Source organism: Coturnix japonica, chromosome 10, assembly GCF_054131305.1.
Source record: "Coturnix japonica strain WE chromosome 10, WE-NBRP24, whole genome shotgun sequence".
Taxonomy (NCBI): Eukaryota; Metazoa; Chordata; class Aves; order Galliformes; family Phasianidae; genus Coturnix; species Coturnix japonica.
In genome coordinates this window covers 3,829,942-3,851,903 of record NC_140672.1, presented here as the reverse complement: position 1 = coordinate 3,851,903, position 21,962 = coordinate 3,829,942, and the positions used below count along the sequence as shown (strand labels likewise).

The following is a 21,962-nucleotide window of genomic DNA, read 5'->3' as shown; positions in this document are numbered from 1 at the left end:
GGTGGGGAGGAGGGGAGATCTGCGGATCTTTAAGTGGGAAACCGAAGGTCAGGGCAGCCCCTATTCTCCCAGCAGCACCTTCAGTTCTTCCCTTGCTGCCCGAGCACAGCAGCACATGCACACAGATCCTGTGGGCTGTTCTGCCAACGGAGCCTTACGTCCCTTTTATCCTCATGCTGTTCTTGATTAAGAGCAGTTCAACAACAATCCCGGGTTCCTGTGAAATCCCCATCTGCAGCACCTTGAGGCTGCATTGATAACGTGGGACGGAATGGCACATTATGGCCACACATGGAGAACCCCCCCGGGTGGGCAGGGGGCATTGAAGCACCATCCCCAGCCTTGTGCCCACCAATGTCCCAGCAGACTCCATCACTCTCAGTGGCAGAGTTGGGTTTCCTGCTCTTCCAATAGGACCCATTTATGCTCCACTTGTGCCACCAGATGATGATAACTCATGGTCATTCCCACTCTGAGCCCCAGTTTGATGCTGGGGATGTGGATATACCCCTGAGCCTCCTTGGGCAGGGGATGCTTTTCCTATTGTCTGCCAGTTCTTTTGCTCATAAGGGCCCATTTACCAGTGTCTGTTGATGGAATCCAGCAGAAAAACCATCACAAGAGCAAAAGGGACGTGATTCCTCCGCTTGCCTCTGTGCTTCCTGCTCTCAGCAGCCTCAGTTTGCCAAGGGAATAACGCATGGTACCTTCCCCTCCCTCTGTCCACACATCTGTCATCCTGGAAAGAAAGTATTCGTAGGTCTTGGCACAACACTCTGAACAGTTGCCTGAAGCAGCAAGAGGCTGTTCCTGAGATGGATGCCCAGCATTTGGTTCAAATATAGCGATGGTGATTGACAGGGCTAATTCAGCCTGTCCTCTTCCCTGTTATAACTTAATCACTTGCACATTGCCTCGCGCAGATCTTTCCCTGCCAGCCAGGAGATGTCTTCATTCTGGGCTGCCTTGGTGTGAAGCTGACCGGGGGCTGTTGGGCTGAACCCTGGGCCAGCTTTGGGGAGCTCACCCAGAGCTGAGCTCCATCTGTGGGTCAGGCCAGGCTGGGCTTCATGGCACGGCCATACACCTCCATGTCCTCAACTTGAGCATCCAGCACAAATGCTGCCTGTGTATGCAGAGATGTTTTGGGGTGCTGAGCTTTAGAGCAGCACCAGAGCTCAGGGAGAGGTTACCCAAAAGCACAGCACAAACTGCAGTAGTGGTGGTGGCTCCCAGGAAGGTGTTGGGTATGGAAACTCCATACAAACCGGCCCCACGATGTGGGTTAGGGGTAGGGATAAGGGTAGGGTGCCCGGGGTGTCGCAAAGCAGAAGATCTGGGGTACAGGGCTGCCCCACACCTGCTCCCTGTGTGCAGTGTAGGGCACACAATGGGGTGAGTCACAGCCGAGAGCAACGGAGCAACAATCCCGCGATCCCCCCGCTCCACGAGCGGAGTTTTTGGGGACCACCGCCGCCTTCAAACCCCCCCCTGCCCCACTCCCGAGAGTCCGTTCCGGGGCGGCTGCCGGCAGCTCAGCCCCGGGGGCTCCGAGGGGGCGGCCCGGCGGTGACTACAAGCCCCATCAGGCCGCTGAGGAGGAGGAGGAGGAGGAGGGCTGGGAGGAAGGCGGGGGAGGAGCCGGCGGGAGGCGGCGGGGCGCTGCGGGAGCGGCTCAGTCCGGCGGCGGCGACTCGCGGCGGGGACGCGGCGGTGCGGGCAGCGCTGAGCGGCGGCCGTCGGGGCGGACCGCGCCTCCCGGGAGCGCATCCCGCCGCCACCTCGGGGCCGGGGTCCGCCATGGGGCGGCCGCAGTGAACGCGGCGGCGGCGGGGCTGCGCTCTCGCCCCGGCCGGGGCTCCCCTCCATTGTTCCCGGGAGCGGCGGGCACCGCGCCTCCGCCGCCGCCCCGCGGGACTCCGGTGAGTGCGGGGAGAGGGAGCGGGGCCGCGATTTGTGCTTCGTGCGGGGGGGGATCGCTCCGGGATCGCGGCCATCCCCATCCGACCGGGGGGGGCGGCCCGACGGGGCCCCTCTGCGGGCAGCGCGGGGCTGCGGCTTGTGGGTACCGAGGGCGCGGGGCTGCGGTACCGGAGGTTCGGAGGGTTTAGGGACACCGGAGCGGTTCGGTGTGTGTGCGGAGGGGGTTCGGCTCTGAACCCCAGGGCACCCCGGGCAGCCGCCCGGCGGCACTTCGGAGGCGCGGTGGCTCGGTGCCCGGTTCTAGGGTCGGTGCGTTCTGCTCGGTTCGGTGCCGAGCTCCGGGACTCTCCGTGTTGAGGATCCGGTGGGAACCCGGAGCTTCTGCCCGGCCTGCGGCCGCCAAAAGTTACTGGGCGGGAGTCTGGAGGTTTCCAAAAGAAGATGGAGAAGGAGCTGGGATTGTTGCGTTTGGAACTCGAGATGTTGGGGCCTTTTCGGTACAAATCGGCTGCGGAGGCGATGGAAATGAGCCGGGCTGAGATCTTTGTGCGTGTTGGCGTGGGAGGCGAAGGGGATCGGAGCGTCCTTCTTTGCCAGCATCGGGGAACGGCTCCTGCGTGTGCGCAGCGTGGCGGCCGCCTACGCCGCAGCATTGGCGACATCGCGGGGCTGATGCGTGCGGGACCGATGGGCGCGGGGCTCCGCGTGGTGCCGTGGGGTCACAGCGGTTCGGTTCTCGGTTTAAGGCCGGCGGTTGCCGCGGGGAACGAGCGGCGCTGAGTGTCCATTTGAGGCGGATTCCAGCGAGCGGAGCCGAGCGCCGTGTGGATTGTTGGATAACTCGATGGTGCTCCGGGCGTCACGGCTCAACGGCCAGACCTCCAAAGTGCGATTTAGCGAGTGCTTGCGTTAACAAAACTGCGGCTTTGGAGGCTGCTCCCAGGCACAGGGAGATGGAGCTTTGTGCTCGGCCCTGATTTGCGATCATGAGATCCCGGGATGTGCCCGGCCGGGATGCTGCAGGACCCCGCACCTCTCCCTCCGGCCAGCAGCCATTTTCCCCGCACAGGAGCACTTCCTCCCTTAATCTCCACCGTGCCTGGCATGCACCGTTGCCTTCTTGTGTTGCTCAGTGAGGATTAAAACAAATGAGGATCGTCCCTGCCCCGGCAGGAGCAGCGCTGTGCTCTGTGTGCACTGCGCCCACTGGGAAGGAGCCCGAGCTACTTTCAGGTGCAAACGGGATCTCTCTATTTATATACCTGAAAACAAATGAAGTGTATTAGGAGCTGAGGATCTCCAAGCCCCCATTGCTCAGCCGGGCCTGGAGCACAGATGCTTGTCCCAGCAGTTTGACTTATCCCTCATTGGGACCTTCTGCTCCTGGGGATGAAGGCAAATGTGAGCAGCGGGGATACGTCTGCGTGTCCTTCCGCCCGCAGTAGCTTTCCTGGGAGGAGCTGAGTGCAGCAAACCCCATCCCGCTCCCTCCCAGCTGGGTAACTACTCTGCCTCTAACAGGGGGTGGGGGCTGTGTCCCTGTGTCCCATTCTAGAGCAGCTCTGTGCTGGAGCACTCAGCACTACCAGCATGGAGCAGCCTTTGAGGGACCAGCATGCCTGAAAATCAAGCCCCCAGGTGGGCATCCCTTCTTTTAAACCTGATCTGCTTTTACTGAGCCTTGTGCCCCACCAGACCCCCATTCACATCACTGCATGCACGCAGTGTGCTGTAACTCAGTGCTGGAGTCGCTGGTGTGCAACAGGCTGCACCATGTGGCTGCAAAGGGTTAATGCTGAATGCAGCCCGCACAGTTGGATATTTATTTTTCCAAGCATGCGTCTGCTTTAAGCATTACTGATTTTCCCTATAGTTACATCTGCAGTCGTGTTTGCTTTTTATTTCAGCAAATACTTGGTTTTGAGCGGGCGGTTGGGTCAAGGAGTGCAGGGCAAGGAGAAGGTTCCCTGCGCCACCAGGAGCTTTGCCTTTGCTGTGCCCTTCTGCTGCAAGGGCACATGGAGGAGCTTGGAGCCAAATTCATCCTACATCATTGTCAGGGTCTCCCATTTGTGGTCACCATCTCCTGCCCATGGGTGGGAGCATCACCTCAGGGTTCCCATGTGGAGCACACGGAGCCCCTTAGGGATATGTCCTGGTGACCCTCCCAGCCCCATTCCCACCGGGGGTGTCCCGGTGCTGTGGCCCTGCTTGTATCTCCTCACCTTGGACACTTTCCCAGGGATGAGCCATATGCTGGGAAGGGGTTTCCCCACTGTTCTCTGCTCAGCATTGGGCTGTGTATCCTATGTGCAGCTCACTCAGCCCTGACTCACAGCACAGGGCAAAGGTCCGGGGTCGTTTTGAGGACAGCAGGGCTGGCAGGTTGCACCTATGTGGGCAAAGGCTGTGCTGGGGTGGGAGCATGCACAGGTGGGCATAGGGGTGTTCCTGCAGCTCCTAAATAGCCCCGTGGGTGTTGTGGCCATTGTAATTGCAGGTCTCTAAGGGGCCCTTAGCTCTGGTTCCTCGCTTTCTGCTTCCATTTTTAGTCACTTGAATCCACCCCAACCAGCAAATTGCAGCGTGCAGGGACAGTGCTTGCATGGAAGGAGCTGGAAACTCACGCTGGGGCTGGAGCAAGCAGATTCCTTTGGGGACCCATATCTGCACACAGAGCGGAGCTGTGCATTGTGTGCACAGGTTGGAGGGTTCCTGGGCTGCTCTGCCTCGCGTGCATCACCATCCCTGCTGCAATGGAAACTCTCTGCTGTCGGCCCCTGAGTCAGCGCCCGCCCCACTGCAGCTGAGCCCCACTCTGTGCCCTGACTCACTGCTGGGAGCTGCTGTGTGCACCGTGCTGGGGGGGGGGGGGCTGCAGCCACTCCACATTAGGGCATGTTCCGGGGGGTGCTGATAAACAAAACCTCAGAGAGACAGAAAATACTTTCCAGAAATGCCATTGAATTTGTTTCTTTCCATGAAGTGTTCCCACCTCCTCCTTCCAACCGCTGATAAATGGCTCACACTCCATCAGTGTTTTCACCGGCTATAGATAATGCCGGTGTTTGCTGGGTGTTCCTGGCCTTGTGTGAATAGTTTGGGTGCCAAATGCTAAAGAGCTGGTAAGGGAAGAGGCAAAAGCTGCCCCAGGGTTAAATGAGGTCCTTTGGGACAGAGGATGCCCCGTGGTGGGAAAGGGTTCATTGGGAAGCAGGAGCACGATGGCATCCAGGGCTCCAAGAGCACGTGGGGGGATGAGTGGTGGCCCATTACTCACTGCAGTGGTTACTCACCTTGTAGTAATGTGCATTGGAGCCAGATCCCATATGGCAAAGAAGCACTTGTTCACGCGGTGCGATCCACACGGGGCTTTGGGGTGATGTCAGAGCAGCACCAGGTGAGCTCATGTGGCTGCAGCTCCACCTCTGTGCCTTCCCCTTCACACCCTCTGCTCCTGGAGCAGCCATCCATCCCAGGGTTGTGCAAGATGGGGCACGGAGCCCTGTGGGAGCCCAAGGGGGCCATTAGTGACCGCGGGTGTCAGGACCTCGGCTGGAGGCTGATGTGGAGCTGCAGATGTCGCGGAGGGAGGAGTGCAGTGCTTGGATTGCAGCCTAAAGGCTTTGGGGTCTGACCGCTCGAGTCGGGTTTGGCTGCGTTGGAGCACAGAGCAGCACAGCTCAGTGCAGGGAAGGGTGGAAGGCAGAGAGATGTGGAGGGTGAAGGAACATCCTCCTGTTCCAGCTCAGCCAGTGCCACTGTTGCACATACACCAAAGAAGTTACAGCACTGTTCCCACAGCAAAGCAGCTCTGGTACCTCCCATGGGGTCACCCCGACACCCCAAAAGGGCTCCAGGAACCCCCAGCCCAAGTTAACCATATGAGCACCTGCTGCTCTGCCCCCAGGGCCTGTGCTGCTCTCAGTCTGGAGCTGCCTGGGGTGTCTGTAGAGGACGATGTGAAAACAAAGGGGTTCCAGAGCTGAGCAGCAGCACCTCTTCCATCCCACAGAGCCTCAGTCTGGAGCCTTTTCCATTTTGTATCAGAGCAAAGAAAGTTCAAGGAACCCAAAAGCAGCTCCTGCCAAGCCGTGACGATCCAGCTCCTTGCAAACAGTTTGATTTGTATGAGAATTGCCGTTCTCGGTGCCAACTGTGTGAAGGAGGAGGGAAAAGAGGAGAGCAGAAACCTCCTTTCTCTTTAAACAGCAGTTGAGGATTTCTCCCAGCCTTTTGCTGCGCTCGTTTTTGCTTTGCCAGCACTTCTGCTCCCAACACAACAGTGGTTTTGGGGGATGGCTCAGAGCGCAGCCCTCAGCACCACCAGGCAGGGGGGTCCCATAGAGCAAAGCAGCTGTGGGATGCGGGGGGTTCCTATATAGCAAAGGGACACGGGGGCTGCCCTGCACTCTGCCCTGACTTTCTTTCCCCCCTCTGCAGCTCACAGCGGCCGACGGGGCCCCATGGAGGGGCGGTTGAGCGCAGTCGCCGAGCAGTAGCCGCAGCAGTGGGATGTTTACCTGGAGGTGCCTCATCCTTTGGGCTGTGCTGGTCACAGCCACGCTGTCTGCTGCCAGACCGGCCCCCACGCTGCCTGACCAAGGTAAGGCCAGCACAGTTCCTTCTTTGCCTTTTCTCTATGTTGATAAGATAGCCGGGACCTCTCGCCTTGCAGGAGGCAGAGCCTGGGGCCCAGCGTGGGGCGCACTGTGCGTCGTGGTGCAACTCGGCTGCGTTGTCTGCAATGAGCACATTGCACAGGCACACCTCCAGCATTGCCTATGGGTGTCTTAAAGCAGGAGGGAAACTTTGGAAAAGGACATGAGACACCCCTAGTGCATTGCAGGGGGACAGATTGGGATGTGTTCTCCATAGGCAGGCTATGGCACTGCTGAGCTCTGGGCTGGAGACACGCTAAGCTGCCATGCATGGGCCTCCGGGGTCACCGGGCCCCCAGGACAGCTGCACAGAGTGCTGCAGCATTTCAAAGCACGGCCCCTTCCCTTGGTGAGGCAGAGAATAACCAGAGCAGCCAAGGACTGCTGCCGAGCTGCTGCCTTTTGGTTCTAATTACCTGAGAATGTCTGGTCTGAGCTGTACGGTGTTGCTTTTTAAGGCTCACTCCTCCCCTCTTCCTCCCACTGAAAGCCTCATATGCTGGTGAGCCCCACTGGCACCCCATGAAAGCCATGGAGGTACTCAGAGCAAAGGCAGCGTGGGGTCATGGTGAGGTTTTAGAATCCTTAGGGAGCCCTGGAGGGGCTGAGGAGACAGCGGTGATGGTGGAGGGGACAAGGAGAGGTCTGAGCTGGGTGCCCACCAGGCTGGCAGTAACTTCTGGCAATGCCTCCCAGCACTGCTCTCACCAGAACAGCCCAATTAGTGCCACAGCAGGAACCTGGCTGCACAGAGCCTGGCTGCACAGAGCTTGGCTGCACAGATCCCGGCCCTTTGGCTGCTGCTGCTGGGAACAACGCGTCCCCGGCACCAGATGCGCCTTCACACAGGGTGGGACAGAGAATCAGGTCCAGGCCAGGCTGTGGGGGAGGCTCTGGTGCATCAGACCCAGAGCCATGCATCAGTCCCAGAGCCATGTATTGTGTCCTAGAGCCATTTATTGTATCTCAGAGCCATGTATTGTGTCCTAGAGCCATGTATTGTGTCCCAGAGCCATGTATTGTGTCCTAGAGCCATGTATTGTGTCCCAGAGCCATGTATTGTGTCCCAGAGCCATGCATCACATCCCAAGGCTGTGTGTTGTATCCCAGTGCTGGTCCTTTCCGCATCACCCCCATAAGCATCACCCAGGGGCAGCTGCTTTGCTGTCCCTCCTTAGCAAACGCAGCACCAGACTTAGTTCTGGTGTTGGTGGTGTTACACTTTACTGCTGGCATTGAGAAGTGCCTGATCCCCCATATAGGGCAGCCCCACCTCAATGCAGAGGAGGGTTCAGAGCCGCCCCTCCTCGTGGCTGGGGAAGGGGCTGAGGAGCTCAGCCTTTGTCAGGAAACTTATTGAAAGATCTGCTGCAAATAAAATATTAACGGGCACTCGGTGCGTTTTATGGTTCCCTAAATTTGGAGGTGGTTAAAAACAACAACAACAAAAAAAAAAGGAGTTAAGGGGGAAAAGCCAAGAAATTTCCATGAGCAACCTCCCCGTCTCCCAACCTCACAAAGCCTCTCTTTGTCTTCAGGTTAAACAGAAACCTGCAGAAAATTGCGGAGGGGATTTTTTTCCTCCCTCCTTGTCCTCTATTGTCCTCCATGCTGTTCCCACTGCTCTGCCTCTGCCCCATTGCTGCCTGTGGGGGGATGAAACGGCCAGGGGGGCTGCAGCTCTGAGCCCCCTTCCCCTGCTCCATGTCCTGGTGCAGACCCCCATCCCGGTGCTGCAGGGCATGGCCGTGTGCTGTGGGGCACCACGCTGCTCCTTTCCCCTCCCAGCCCGTCTGCAGGCATTGTTTGCCACCTCCCGCCTTTCCACTCGGATGCTGTCACTCCAGCCCTTAATTGAGGAGGAAAAAAAGAAATATGAGGCTTTGGGAGAGGCAGCAGCTCTGTGCTGCAACTGCAGGGCAGCTCTATGGGGCTGCCTGCACAGCTCCCCATGTGCAAACCCATTTTGTACCCCATGTTGGAGAGGAGTAGATCCCCGGGGCACCCTCCTGCTGCAGGGCAAACCCATTGCTTATTGCAGACAGATATGGCCCATGGGTGCTCCTTGCAGTGTGCAGGCCCTGCTGTCCCACACTGCTGCTGTGCACTGAGCTCTGAGCATGGCTGCGTGTCCCAGGGGATGGACGGGTGGTTATCCTGACAGCTTTGCAAACGAGCGACGTGCTGGGTAATTAAATGCTGCTTCATTTCACATGCTGCTCCGAGGAGCAGTGCCTGGGGCAGTGCATCAGTTCCCCCACTCCTGCTGGGACTGCAGGACAGGCAAAGCCCAGCAGAAAGCATTGCATCCTGTGCTTGGCATTGCCCTTCCCTGGGGTTCAGGGCTGTAGGGAGGCAGTGCAGCGTGGTTGCAGTGTGCAGTGGGTGCACTGTAGAAATGCAACAGGATTGCAATGGGATGCGACAGGGTTGTAGTGGAGTGCGACAGGGTTGTAGTGGGGTGCAACAGGGTTGCCGTGGGGTTGCTGTGGGGTAACAAGTGGGTTGCAGTGGGATGCAATGGGATGCAGCAGGGTTGCAGTGGGATGCAATGGGATGCAGCAGGGTTACAGTAGGATGCAATGGGATGCAGCAGCGTTGCAGTGGGATGCAGCAGGGTTTCAGTGGGATGCAATGGGATGCAGCAGGGTTGCAGTGGGATGCAATGGGATGCAGCAGGGTTGCAGTGGGATGCAATGGGATGCAGCAGGGTTACAGTGGGATGCAATGGGATGCAACAGGGTTGCAGTGGGATGCAATGGGATGCAGTGGGGTGCAGCAGGGTTGCAGTGGGATGCAGCAGGGATGCAGTGGGATGCATTGGGGTGCAGCAGGGTTGCAGTGGGATGCAATGGGATGCCGCAGGGTTACAGTGGGATGCAGCAGGGTTGCAGTGGGATGCAGCAGGATTGCTGGGGGCTGCAATGGGATGCAGCAGGGTTGCAGTGGATTGCAGTGGGACACAGCAGGGTTGCAGTGGGGTGCAGCAGTGTCACAGAGGGGGCACTTGGCTGCCTCCCCAGCACTCCCATGGGCAGCTGCGGGGGGGATGGAGCAGGGGGGACAACGGGGAAAGGCACTTTTTAAATAAGAAAGAAGCCAATCCCCACGTCCCGGTAAGCGCTTCCTGTTGGGATTAGCAGAGCTGTGGGGCATGTGTGTGCTTTTTCTTCAGGAAATACCTTCAGTGAGCCCTGGTGGGGTTTCCAGGGCAACCGGCGGCCGGACCCGCTGCTCGCGGCCATTCAGCCCGGGTTGTTGCTGTGCTGCTTTGTTGGCCGCTTTATTGCGCTCGGGCACACACAGCTCGGAGCCGTTTTGTCAGTGCTGAATGCAGAACTGCTCCATTCTGACTGGCAGCTCTGGCATGGGGCCATTTGCATGCAAAGTCCTTTTGGGGGGGAGCGGAGGGAGTGGGGAGAGCAGGGCTGAATGCAGAGGGGGAAAGGTGAAACACTGCTGCTGATATCCCCATCCATTGGGCTCCAGCAGCAGGTACAGGGAGCAGTGGGACTCTCCATCTGCATGGTGCTTTCATTGCAAAACTGGAACTGAGCAATAAAAGCACCGGTGAGTTTTGCCTTCAGACTCACAGCAAAATGGAACAGAATCTCTCCGAGCTGAACGTCTCCATCTCCATCCTTGCTCAGTGCTCCAGGTCCCAAATTCTGCCCTATCCATGCAGTGCTGCCTGCAGGATGGGCTGTGCACTGCTGGGTGCTTGGGGATGCAGCACTCAGCATCTGCTGTGTTAGAGCACCTGCACCGTGCATCTCCCAGACCTCAGCAAGATCAGCACCAACCCCTTGTGCACAACAGTGGGCACAGAGGTCTGGGCATCCCTGTGCCCCACACATTTGGGGCTGGAACAGATGGGCTGCAGACACTTGGCTCCCTGCAGTGCCCCCCCTGCTGCAGGGGAGGAGAGCCAAACGTTTCTCCGGCCCATTGAGCTCCTGCTTGCTCCAGGCACCGTGCTCAGAGCTGCGGCTGCTGTGAGGGGCTGCACCTGCTGGTGTGGGTTAGGTTACAGAAGAGCAGAATAAGTAGAGGAGGCACTCCAGGCTGATGGAGCACAGCGATCCGAGGGGGGGGCCACAATGCATTGGCTGAGCCTCTCCAACCCTGTGTGCACTGTGGTTTTGCAATGGCTGCATTTCCCAGGGCTGTTATGTGGCATTGCCAGCCAGGCCGTCCCGTGGGCTGCTGCTGTCCGGCTGCCAGAGCCGCTGGGAGCCGCATTGTCCCTGCTCTCACCCGGGGGGGGGGGGTAACCTGGACATGCTCATTAGGCTGTGAATTCGTTTTTGGTTCGTTCCCACCATGCCACATTTTCCGCCTTATCCCCGAGTGCCAGAGATGTGCTTTGGGTTACCAAAGGGCAGCATCCTGCCCTGCCCTCTGCCTCCCCGCACTGTGCTGTCCATCACGCTGCTCAGGCTATAAGAGCTGGGTTGGGATATGGGGGAGGTGGTGGGGATGTGGCCTTTGAATGGCACAGAGAGCATCACCATGAGCTGGGATGCCACCCTGGGGCCCAAAGCTGTACCCTTTCCAAAGAGCTTTCATCTCATGGGTACAGACAGAGCTGAGCCCCAGCTGGGAGCTGGAGGGCACCACAACCCTTTGGTTTTGGGTTCTCTCCCTGCTCATCCTGTAGGGGCAGGAGGATGCTGTGGGGCTGTGCCTTGGGTAGGATGTGGCTCCAGCATTGTATGTGCCTGTGACGAATCTTTTTGAAACACAAATGAGAGCTGCAGGGAGCTCTGTCCTGTGTGGCAGCTGGAGAAAAACAAGGGGAAATTGGATGTGCAAAAGATGAGCTCTTCCCCCCCACAACCTGCAGGACTCTGTAACCTCATAGTGGAACTTCCAGCCCTGGTTCTGGCCCTTGTTGCCATCAAGGAGGGTGCTGAGCTCATTGCCACATGCTGTTCTCATGGAGGAGTTCATAGGAACTCACAAGCTGTGGGTGGATGGTGTCCCTCTGAAGATGCTCAGACATGTGAGGGCTGCAGGAGGAGCGAGAAGTGGTAGGGCTACACTTGAGCCTCTGGAGCTGCACACCGGCTCTCCATCACTCCGCTCTGAGCACAGCTGATGGATGTGTGCATGGTTGGGGCTGGAATGCCTTCACTGGATGGTGTGAAGTCCCTTGGAAGCACCGGATTGCAGATGGAAAGGTCCTGGAGGTGACACATGCAGGGAGCTGGCCCTGAGGATTTGCTTTGGGATCTCCACCTGGAAAGTCAACATGATGAGATGGAATGAGCAGAGGAGGCTCAGCCCATGCAGGGCTGCCCTGTGAGGAGCAGGAAGAACACACCCTATGGAGATAGCAGCAGAGGTGTGCGAGCAGAGCTGACACAGGAAGGAGGGCAGACAGTGCACCAGGCTGAGTGTGAGCACTGGGAGGGATTGCTGGGAACCCAGATGGTTGCACCCAGTGCAGGATCCTCATGCAGCACCGTGGGGTGAGGAGAAAACAACACCAATGACCAGGAGAGAACAGTGCTGGGATGGACAGGATCATTGTGCTGATGGAAGGACGTCGCAGGACGGCTACGGGCAGGGAGCACCCGACAGCCCCCAACTGTCTGCAGCCCCCAGGCTGAGCTTCCAGCACTGTCACTGAGCCCTGCTCTCTGCCTGCTGCCCCAGCATAGCCCTGTAACCGCCTGGTGCTGAGCCAGGGGTCCCGGCCTGCTTTGCTGGCTGTCTGCTGCTGGGCAAGGAGACCCTGGGGTCAAGCCATGCAGGGTTTGGTGCTCCTCATCCTGCCCTGCTGCCAGCTCTGCCCAGTGTGCCTCAGGTTGCAAATTCCTCCCCATCTCAACCCCCTTCTGCAGCGCTTGGCAGGAGACTGAAGGCGCTTGCGTAGCTTTGGGCTCCACGGCTGTGCCTTGGGGCTGCTTTGGTTGCTTTCAGTGTGGCTGTGCTCAGGGTCCACCCCTGTCCCTCAGCCAATATCCCGCAGCGCATGTTGCCTGATTAACCCAGCCCTCAGCAGCCTGGTGTCCCGTTGTCTCTATTTCTTTTCTTTTTTTTCTCCTTTTCTTCCTCTCTCCCAAACTCCTCCAGCTCTGCCCAAAGCCAACATCGAGGTGGAATCCCACTCTGCTCACCCTGGCGACCTCCTCCAGCTGCGCTGCCGGCTGCGCGATGACGTGCAGAGCATCAACTGGGTGCGTGATGGAGTTCAGCTGCCCGAGAACAACCGCACGCGCATCACTGGCGAGGAGGTAGAGGTGCGGGATGCAGTGCCCGAGGACTCAGGGCTCTATGCCTGCATGACCAACAGCCCCTCAGGGAGTGAGACCACCTACTTCTCCGTCAACGTCTCAGGTTCGTAGCGGTGCCAGGGGGGCAGCACCGAGGAGCAGAGTGCCTGTGTGCACGCCTTGCATGCTGGCTGCCAAGCTCAGTGGGGTGCAGCCCTGCACGCATGGGATGCGCCACCAACTTTGTGCAATGTGGGGTGGTTGTGCCCTAATGGCTCAGCGTGGGGATGTATCAACACAAAGCACTGCAGCGGGGTCAGCATTGCTGGGTTTTCTGCTCAGAGCTGCACAATTGGTGCCCAGCACCCTCTGCACCCATTGAGTCCATGAGTGTTCTTCCACGGTGGCAATGCATGTGTGGGGACATGTGAGTCTGCATGGAACTGAGCACCGGGTGAGCTGGAGCTGAGGTTTTCTTTGGTGGATCTGAAGCACAGTGGTGAGGAATGAGGGCTGACTGAGGGTCGGGGCTTCCTCTGTTTGCAGGATCCCGGATGGATGGGTGTCCCGATGTGCCTGGCAGCACAGTGTGGGCACTGCTTTCCTGTGCCCAAAGTCAGCCTTGGGGGCAAACTGCTCCCTGGGCTCTGTGCTCCAGCCATGCAGTGTTCTCTCAGGGCCTCATGCCATGTGTCAGCACAGTGCACAGGAGAACAGGAGGGGTCTGTGCACAGTTCTGAGCTGGGGGTCTCTTCTCTTGTAGATGCGCTCCCTTCTGCAGAGGATGATGATGATGAAGACGATTCCTCCTCGGAGGAGAAGGAGGCAGATAACACCAAGCCAAACCGTACGTGTGGGTTGGGTTTGCCTATGGGTGGGGGTGAAGGGAAGCCAGGTGTGCATGTGAGCGGCATCCAGGGGCTGAGAGACAGGAGAGGAGAGGCAGAGTCCTGCTGCAGCCCTGGTAGAGCCTGGTTGGGGTGTGGGGATGTACCAGGGATATGTGCGCCTCACCCCAGTCCTGCCCTATGTTAACCATGAGCAAACATCAGTGCTCCCTGTGGCTGATCCTGCTGCTCTGTGCCCTGCAGAGGCTGTAGCTCCTTATTGGACCTATCCCGAGAAGATGGAGAAGAAGCTGCATGCCGTCCCTGCTGCCAAAACAGTGAAATTCAAGTGCCCATCAGGTGGGACGCCCAACCCCACACTGCGCTGGCTGAAGAATGGCAAGGAGTTCAAACCTGACCACCGCATTGGGGGGTACAAGGTACAGAGTGGTCAATCCATGTGGTCAATGCCTGGGGGTCAATGTGGGAGGAGGGGAAATGAATGGGTTTCAGAGGCCCCGAGCCGCCCATTGGTGCAGCCGCGTGCCTCTGGAAGGGCAGATGGGCCCCCTGACATTCCTGTTGCAAAATAGACCCACGGCAGTGACCTGCTTCTTGGTCATGTTTGCAGCAGCCTTAACCTTTGGGGGAGGGGAGGGGGATGAGCCCAGCCTGGCTGCACTAATCCCAGAGCTGAGCCAGGATGGTTGGGGCAGCCCTGGGAGCACTGCACATCACCCACATCCAGCACTGCACTGTGGGAGAAGGAGAATGAAGGAGTGCTGCTCTGTTTACAGGGCCTTGGTGCAGCCTGGAGCGTTTGGGCTCAATGTGCCCCCCAGGGCAGCAGGGTTTTGGTGCTCCCCATCTGTGTGCAAAACCCTGGTAGAAAATGGGGTGGAAGCTCAAGGCTTTGGGCATTGCCAGCGTGCCATCAGAACATGGATGTGGGTGCTGTTCCCTTTGTGCCACTCAGGGTGGTGCCCCTGGGACAGGTGGGAGCAATTATGGTCCCTCTGTAGGAGAGGGGAAAGGTGACCATGAGAAGATTTATGCTGTGCCAATGGGCTGAGATGCTCTGATGTGCACACATCTCACCCACCATCCCCATCCTCCTGCCCCCAGGTCCGCTATGCCACGTGGAGCATCATCATGGACTCGGTGGTGCCATCAGATAAGGGCAACTACACGTGCATCGTGGAGAACAAATATGGGAGCATCAACCATACCTACCAGCTGGATGTTGTGGGTGAGGATGGTGCTGGGGCTGCTCTGCCTCCCACACAGCAGTGGGTGCTGCGCCCACGAGGTTCACCTCGAACCCTTCTGGGGCTTTTTAATTGTGATGGAAGTAATTTCATAGACCAGACAGAAACTTTTTCTAATCGCCTTATTAGCCATAATTCCCAGCTGGGAAGGCTGGTCTGAGCAGTTCCACATGTGGAGTTGCTCTAAATGCCAGTAAATGAACCATTAAGAATGTGATTTAATTTGATTACACTGAGCAAACTGAAGGGAACAGTCAGCGAGGTGAACAAAGGGGTTTGTTAATGCTGACTCACCACAGTGGCAGCGGCTGGGGCCCTCATTAGGTTTGTTTGACCTCTGGCCCTTGAATAGATAGCAATGTCCCTGTGCTGGGATGTCACCTGGCTCTGTGGGGCTGTGGGATGAGACCCCTTTGGGATGAGACCCCTGTGGGATGAGACCCCTGTGGATGTGGGTTGCTCGTGCTGAGGTCTCCATCCCTCCATCCCTGCAGAGCGCTCCCCGCACCGGCCCATCCTGCAGGCAGGGCTCCCAGCCAACAAAACAGTGGCCCTGGGCAGCAACGTGGAGTTCGTCTGCAAGGTCTACAGTGACCCGCAACCCCACATCCAATGGCTGAAACACATCGAGGTGAACGGCAGCAAGATCGGCCCCGACAACTTGCCCTACGTGCAGATCCTAAAGGTAACGCTGCACACACACCGGGCTGCCTCAGCCCGGGTCTCTATGGGGTCCGTGCTCTCCCTGGGCACAGCTGGGGACATGTAAGGTGGCATCGAGGCATCTGGAGCCCCACCAGCCCTACCTGCTCCGCTCTGGGCTGTCCTGGAGGAGCTGGGTGAGAGGCAGGGGGCAGCAGGCAGCGGTGCACTCGTCCTTTGGATCCCTGAAGGTGTACGCCATGGGCTGGGTGGGTGCTGGGGGCAAACATGGGGCAGGTTGCTCAGTCCAGGCACAAGCAGTGCCCTCAGCCCTTCTGCAAAGCTGGGGTGTGTGAACATCCCCATCCGTAACAAGCTTCCAGGGCACATGGCCATTCCCATCTGTGTCCCCATGCCCAGGGCTCGTGGCCACCCTCAGCCCTAAGGCACACGGCCACCCTCAACCATATGGGGCACATGGCCATCCCCAGCTGTGTCCCCAGGCCCAGGGCTCATGGCCACCCCCAACCATATGGGGTGCATGTCCATCTCCAGCTGTAGCGCACATGGCCATCCACACCCCAAGGTGCACCCACCCCTGATGCACTGTAGCAGGTTTATGGTCCCCTGGCTCACCACAACCCCATGGCCCCCAGCCTTGTGCTGGCACCATCGCTCCGGGCACTGTGGTTTCTGACCCCATCGATGTGACTCCTCTGTTGTTGGTCTGTTCCAGCACTCGGGAATTAATAGCTCTGATGCGGAGGTGCTGACCCTGTATAATGTGACAGAGGCGGAGAGCGGGGAGTATGTTTGTAAGGTTTCCAATTATATTGGCGAGGCCAACCAGTCTGCGTGGCTCACTGTCACCAGACCTCTGGCAAAAGGTAATGGGAAGGACGCCCAGTGGGACGCTTCTGGGACCGCCTTGTCCCCAGTGGTGGAAAACACAACTCTGGGCTCTCTCGTTTCTGCTGTATTTCTGGTGCAAAAAAGCCATGGAAAAATACCCCGTGGGGCCGGCTGGGCTGTGTGTAGTGTCCCCCTATGTGCTGTCCGTGCTGTCCCCTATGTCTCCATCCTTGTGACACCCAGCCGGCCCTTCCCCGAGCTCTATTTTTCCATGTGGCCCATTACCAGCATGCTCCGATGGGCAGGACCGTTGGTGAAGGGTTTATATGGTCTCTTTAGGTCCACCCGGATGAGCGGTCATCCGGAGGGTCTCTGCCAGGGGGTCTCCAAGGTCTCTGTCTGCTCCCATATGAGGCTGCTCCCTCCTCTCTGCCTCTCCCCAGAAGATCTCATGTCGTTTGCTTCTCCCTTTTGCTTCCACTCTCCCCCTCTAGACGGCTGGCGTTAACACGACAGACAAAGAGATGGAAGTCCTTCACTTAAGGAATGTCTCATTTGAGGATGCTGGGGAGTATACATGTTTGGCGGGTAATTCTATTGGGATCTCCCATCACTCTGCATGGTTGACAGTTCTCGAAGGTATATACTCTTCTTCCTGTCCTTATCCTCCCTTGTTTCCACGTGTGTCGGATGCATTGCTGGGGCTGTCGCTTTGCTGTGTGTCGATGTGCTGCTCGGCCATCGATGCTGTGCGGATCCACGCCTGATACAGCAGCCTTGGGGAAGCTTTTGGGGCGCTGCGTGGGCGCCGCTCTGCTGCCAAAAGCTTTGCCCGTAATCAGCCGCTGCTTGGGTGCACTGTGAGGTGGTGCTGCTGGGAACATGAGGTTTCAGCTCTTCCACCTCTCTCTCAGCCTCTGTTCTTTGGGGGGGGGGAGGGTCAGGTTTGGGCTGCTGGGTTTGTGGCTGTGCCATTTATAGCGCTGCCACCCCCCCAGGTCACAAGGTGGGGGCGTGCTGTGGTGCATAAGGATGGGACCCCCCCCACCTCCAGCCCCCATCCTGCAGCACATCACTGCTGCTGCTGTTGCTACAGGTGCTTCTGGCTGCTCAGCTCCACCTCCCAACACCCGTTGGAGCCACACGGCCCCTCCGGGCCACTGTAACCACAGATCCCAATGGCTGTGCAGCTCAGCCCCACAGGGCGGTGGGTGCAGGGGAGCATCCCCACATGGTCCCCATGGTGCCATCCCACATAGAGTGGGAATGGGCACGAACCCCCTGCTTCACAACCTGCAGTTCACCCCTTCCTGCCCCAGGTACCTGGGTGCATCCCAAGGGTATGGGTATGGGTACAATGCTTATCCCAAGGCTGTGGGTGCAGTGCCCACCCCATGGTCTGACCACTCCCTGCTGCATGTGGGAGCATCCCACACCAGCCCTCACCTCTGCTGAGAGGAGCCAGGTTCTGCCCAGCCCCACTCTTGGCTTCCACTGATGCCCTCCCTGTGCCAACCCAGCTATTGAGGACTCACCGGCCATGATGACGTCCCCCCTCTACCTGGAGATCATCATTTACTGCACCGGCGCGTTCCTCATCTCCTGCATGGTGGTGACAGTCATCATCTACAAGATGAAGAGCACCACCAAGAAGACAGACTTCAACAGCCAGCTGGCTGTGCACAAGCTGGCCAAGAGCATCCCACTGCGCAGACAGGTAACAGAAAGTAGAGAGGGGGTTTCTTGGCTCTTACTGCCCCTCCCCAAAGAATTGGCACCATGGCCAACCCTTGTCATGCTTGTGTGCGTGGCCCCATGGCAATGAGGCAGTTAACCGAGTAACTAGGAGGCATTATGGCAATTTAATATTGAGACAAAGAGTGCGTGCTGCACACCAAGGGCCCCCAGGCTGTGTGTTTTGTGGTACCAGCAAGCAACAAATCAATTACAGTTGATACAGTTGTGCTCCAATGGGGAGCAGCAGGGAACCCACAGTGTTCAGGAGTTGGGGGGGTCCCGGTCAGCGTTTCCCCATTGGGAACGGGTGGCCGTGGCCCCAGCACTGCGTGAAGGTAACCCACAGCCCTGCTGCAGGTGTCGGCTGACTCCAGCTCCTCCATGAACTCGGGTGTGATGTTGGTGAGGCCCTCACGGCTCTCCTCCAGTGGAACCCCCATGTTGGCCGGTGTATCTGAGTATGAGCTGCCCGAGGACCCACGCTGGGAGCTGCCAAGGGACAGGTGGGGATGGGATGGAGTGGGGTAGGGTGGGATAAGATGGGATGGGATGGGTTGAGGTGGGGTGTGATGGGATGGGATGGGATGGGTTGAGGTGGGATGGGATGGGATGGGATGAGATGGGTTGAGGTGGGATGGGATGGGATGGGATGGGATGGGCTGGGATGGGGCAAGGTGATGGCACTGAGGTGATGGCACTGAGTGTGGTGGCCGTCCTGCTGTCCCAGCACGGCATTATGTCTGTCTGTCTTCCCACCAGGCTGATCCTGGGCAAGCCATTGGGAGAAGGCTGCTTTGGGCAGGTGGTGCTGGCCGAGGCCATCGGCCTGGACAAGGACAAGCCAAACCGTGTCACCAAAGTGGCTGTAAAGATGCTCAAGTGTAAGAGGGGATGGGATCGGGTCTGTGTGTGTATGGTGTGGGGTTCCAGGCCAGCCTCCCTGACTGCTGCCTTTGCTGCCACAGCCGATGCCACAGAGAAGGACTTGTCTGACCTCATCTCTGAGATGGAGATGATGAAGATGATTGGCAAGCACAAGAACATCATCAACCTGCTGGGGGCCTGCACACAGGACGGTGAGCGGGCGAGGGGGGGCTCCCAGCACTGTGCCCCCCATTGGGGAAGCTGTGGGGTCCCGGCACATGGCTCAACCCCACTATCCCATAGGGCCCCTCTATGTCATCGTGGAGTACGCCAGCAAAGGCAACCTGCGTGAGTACCTGCAGGCACGGCGCCCACCAGGCATGGAGTATTGCTACAACCCCACTCGTGTCCCTGAGGAGCAGCTCTCCTTCAAGGACCTGGTGTCCTGTGCATACCAGGTGGCACGAGGCATGGAGTACCTGGCCTCCAAAAAGGTGTGAACCCCTCACTGTGGGTGTGCAGGGATGGGGATGTGGGGCATCATCTGACAGCCCCATATTCTGCACAGTGCATCCATAGAGACCTGGCAGCCAGGAATGTGCTGGTAACCGAGGACAACGTGATGAAGATCGCTGACTTCGGGCTGGCCCGTGACATCCACCACATCGATTACTACAAGAAGACAACAAATGTGAGTGGTTTGATCCTGTTGTGCCACGCAGCCCCTGGCCGCCCCCGTGGGCAGTGCTGAGCTGATGGGGTTCTCTTGTCACAGGGCCGTTTGCCAGTGAAGTGGATGGCCCCAGAGGCTCTGTTTGACCGAATATACACTCATCAGAGTGATGTGTGAGTACAGGGTGCTGCTCCTGGTGTAGCTGAGCACCCGAGCTCTCTGTGTTGCCCATGGTGGCTCATGCTGTGCCCATATGTCTGCCTGCAGTTGGTCCTTTGGTGTTCTGCTGTGGGAGATCTTCACGCTGGGTGGCTCGCCATACCCCGGTGTGCCCGTGGAGGAGCTTTTTAAGCTGCTGAAGGAGGGACACAGGATGGACAAGCCCAGCAACTGCACCAACGAGCTGTGAGTGCTGGGGGGGCAGTGGGTGATGGCCTATGGTGCCATCCATGCTGAGCTCATGCTCTGTCCTGGGTGCATGAAAGGGGAAGGCAGATGCTCAGAATTACTTTTGCAGCAGTCCCTTTAACTGCAAAACATCAGCTAAATCTATTTGTGATGACCGACATCACATCTCCCTTTGCTGTCGCTCACTCTGGGGGTGAATCCCACAATGACCCCAGGGTTACACCCTCACCCAACAGCCCCACATCCTTCCTTGGGGGGCTGAGCCCCACACGCTGCACACTGCTGAGGGATGCTCTTGGCTCCCCCCACCCCATACAGGTACATGATGATGCGCGACTGCTGGCATGCCGTGCCCTCCCAGCGCCCAACCTTCAAGCAGCTGGTGGAGGACCTGGACAGGATCGTGGCCATGACCTCCAACCAGGTAGGAGAGACCCCCACGCCCCTCTGTGCCCCACAGAGAATCCCCCCCCTTAAGCTTATCCCTTGCAGGAGTACCTGGACCTGTCGGTGCCATTGGATCAGTACTCACCCGGCTTCCCAGCCACACGCAGCTCCACCTGCTCCTCGGGGGAGGACTCAGTGTTCTCCCACGACCCACTGCCCGATGAGCCCTGCCTGCCTCACTGCCCCCCCCACAGCCACGCAGCTCTAAAGCGGCACTGAGGCTCCACACTCAGCTGTGCCCACCCGGCACCTCCGCAGGGAACTCTACCCAAAGGTTTCATTTGCTGTTTGCCTCTTGGTTGGCTCTATTCTTTCTATTATCATCCATTTAAACCTTTCCCATGAGGTCTGTGCTTGGACATCACCACGTGGCGCTGCCCTATGGGGCCTATGCACACTGGGAGCATCGCATCCCAGTGCTGCCCAGCCCCACACATGGAGTGCCCCGTACATCAGTGCTATGCCAGAAGTCCCGTGTACATAGCTAAAATATGTATAAATATGAATATATATTTACATGTCTTTTTAAAAGGGTTGTTACCAGAGCTATACCAGTTTGGTAGGAAGGTACTAGTGGCTGGTAGATATCAGTTGCTATATATTAAAACAAAAAAAAAAAACAAAAAGAAAAAAAGAAAAAAAAAAGAAAAAAAAATCCATATATTTTGCTACATTTGCTGTTTTTATTTTTTTAAATTATGTTCCCGACCCTGTTTCAGTTTTAGATCCCTCGATAAGAATTGCTGCTGCTGCTTCAGTTTTATATGGGGTTGTATTAAACCATAATAATAACGTGTCGATGCCTTTATGGGAGCACGTGGCCACGGTGCCAATGGCCTTTCCCTCCCCCCCCCCCGGGGGGGGCTGCAGTGGGGCAGGGTGCAGCCCCAGCTCCACACCCCGGGGCTGTGCCTTACCCAGACCACCCCATGGGGAGGGGGGGGCCATGGGGTCCGCTGTGTCCTTGCCTTCCCCCCCCCCTCCCCTCCTACCCCTTTCTCCGGTCCCTGGCTCTGGGATCACGGAGTCAGGGCGCTATTACTTGAAAAGTTTATTTTGCCTTTGTATGGAGAAATATTATTTGTTGTAAACTCTTCTGTAATGAATCTGGAATTCTTGTAATTATTAAAGACTTTAACCAAGAGGTGCCTTTTGCCATCCCCATCCATTGTGCTGGGAGATGCTTGGGGTGCTGGGAAGCTGCTGCCCCTTTGCTTCAGGCTTGGGGACGGCTCCTTATAAATACACCCCATCATCCAACAACCAGAAACCCTCAACTTTCACCTCCTGTGCTACCAAAGCAGTCGGTGCACGTGGCTGTGATGCGGGGGTGCTTCCAGATGTGCTGGATGCTGCACACCAATGACCTCGCCAAGGGCTCGGGCTTCCAGCTGGGCTCAGGCTCCAGTGATAGAGATGGGGGATAAGGATCAGGGTTA

The 21,962-nt window shown here is 57.9% G+C and overlaps 1 protein-coding gene across 8 annotated transcripts; it reads left to right on the top strand.

The window, feature by feature from the left end:
• The first annotated feature begins 1,648 nt into the window (after positions 1 to 1,648).
• Positions 1,649 to 21,667, top strand: FGFR1 (fibroblast growth factor receptor 1). 8 transcript variants are annotated; one of them, XM_015883164.2, is made up of 18 exons: positions 1,649 to 1,922; positions 6,367 to 6,529; positions 12,666 to 12,929; positions 13,569 to 13,652; positions 13,897 to 14,072; positions 14,758 to 14,881; positions 15,395 to 15,585; positions 16,889 to 17,033; positions 17,915 to 18,111; positions 18,489 to 18,634; positions 18,891 to 19,012; positions 19,097 to 19,207; positions 19,299 to 19,489; positions 19,564 to 19,686; positions 19,771 to 19,841; positions 19,936 to 20,073; positions 20,395 to 20,500; positions 20,569 to 21,667. In XM_015883164.2, the coding sequence occupies exons 2-18, from the start codon at positions 6,439 to 6,441 to the stop codon at positions 20,740 to 20,742; spliced, it is 2,454 nt and encodes an 817-aa protein (XP_015738650.2). In that variant the 5' UTR covers positions 1,649 to 1,922; positions 6,367 to 6,438; the 3' UTR covers positions 20,743 to 21,667. The 8 variants fall into 8 exon arrangements, with proteins under 8 accessions (XP_015738650.2, XP_085366651.1, XP_032304776.2 ...); XM_085510525.1 differs by having other exon boundaries at positions 17,915 to 18,118; positions 18,490 to 18,634; XM_085510526.1 differs by lacking the exon at positions 16,889 to 17,033 and adding an exon at positions 16,279 to 16,429 and having other exon boundaries at positions 1,670 to 1,922.
• Positions 21,668 to 21,962: the final 295 nt, after the last annotated feature.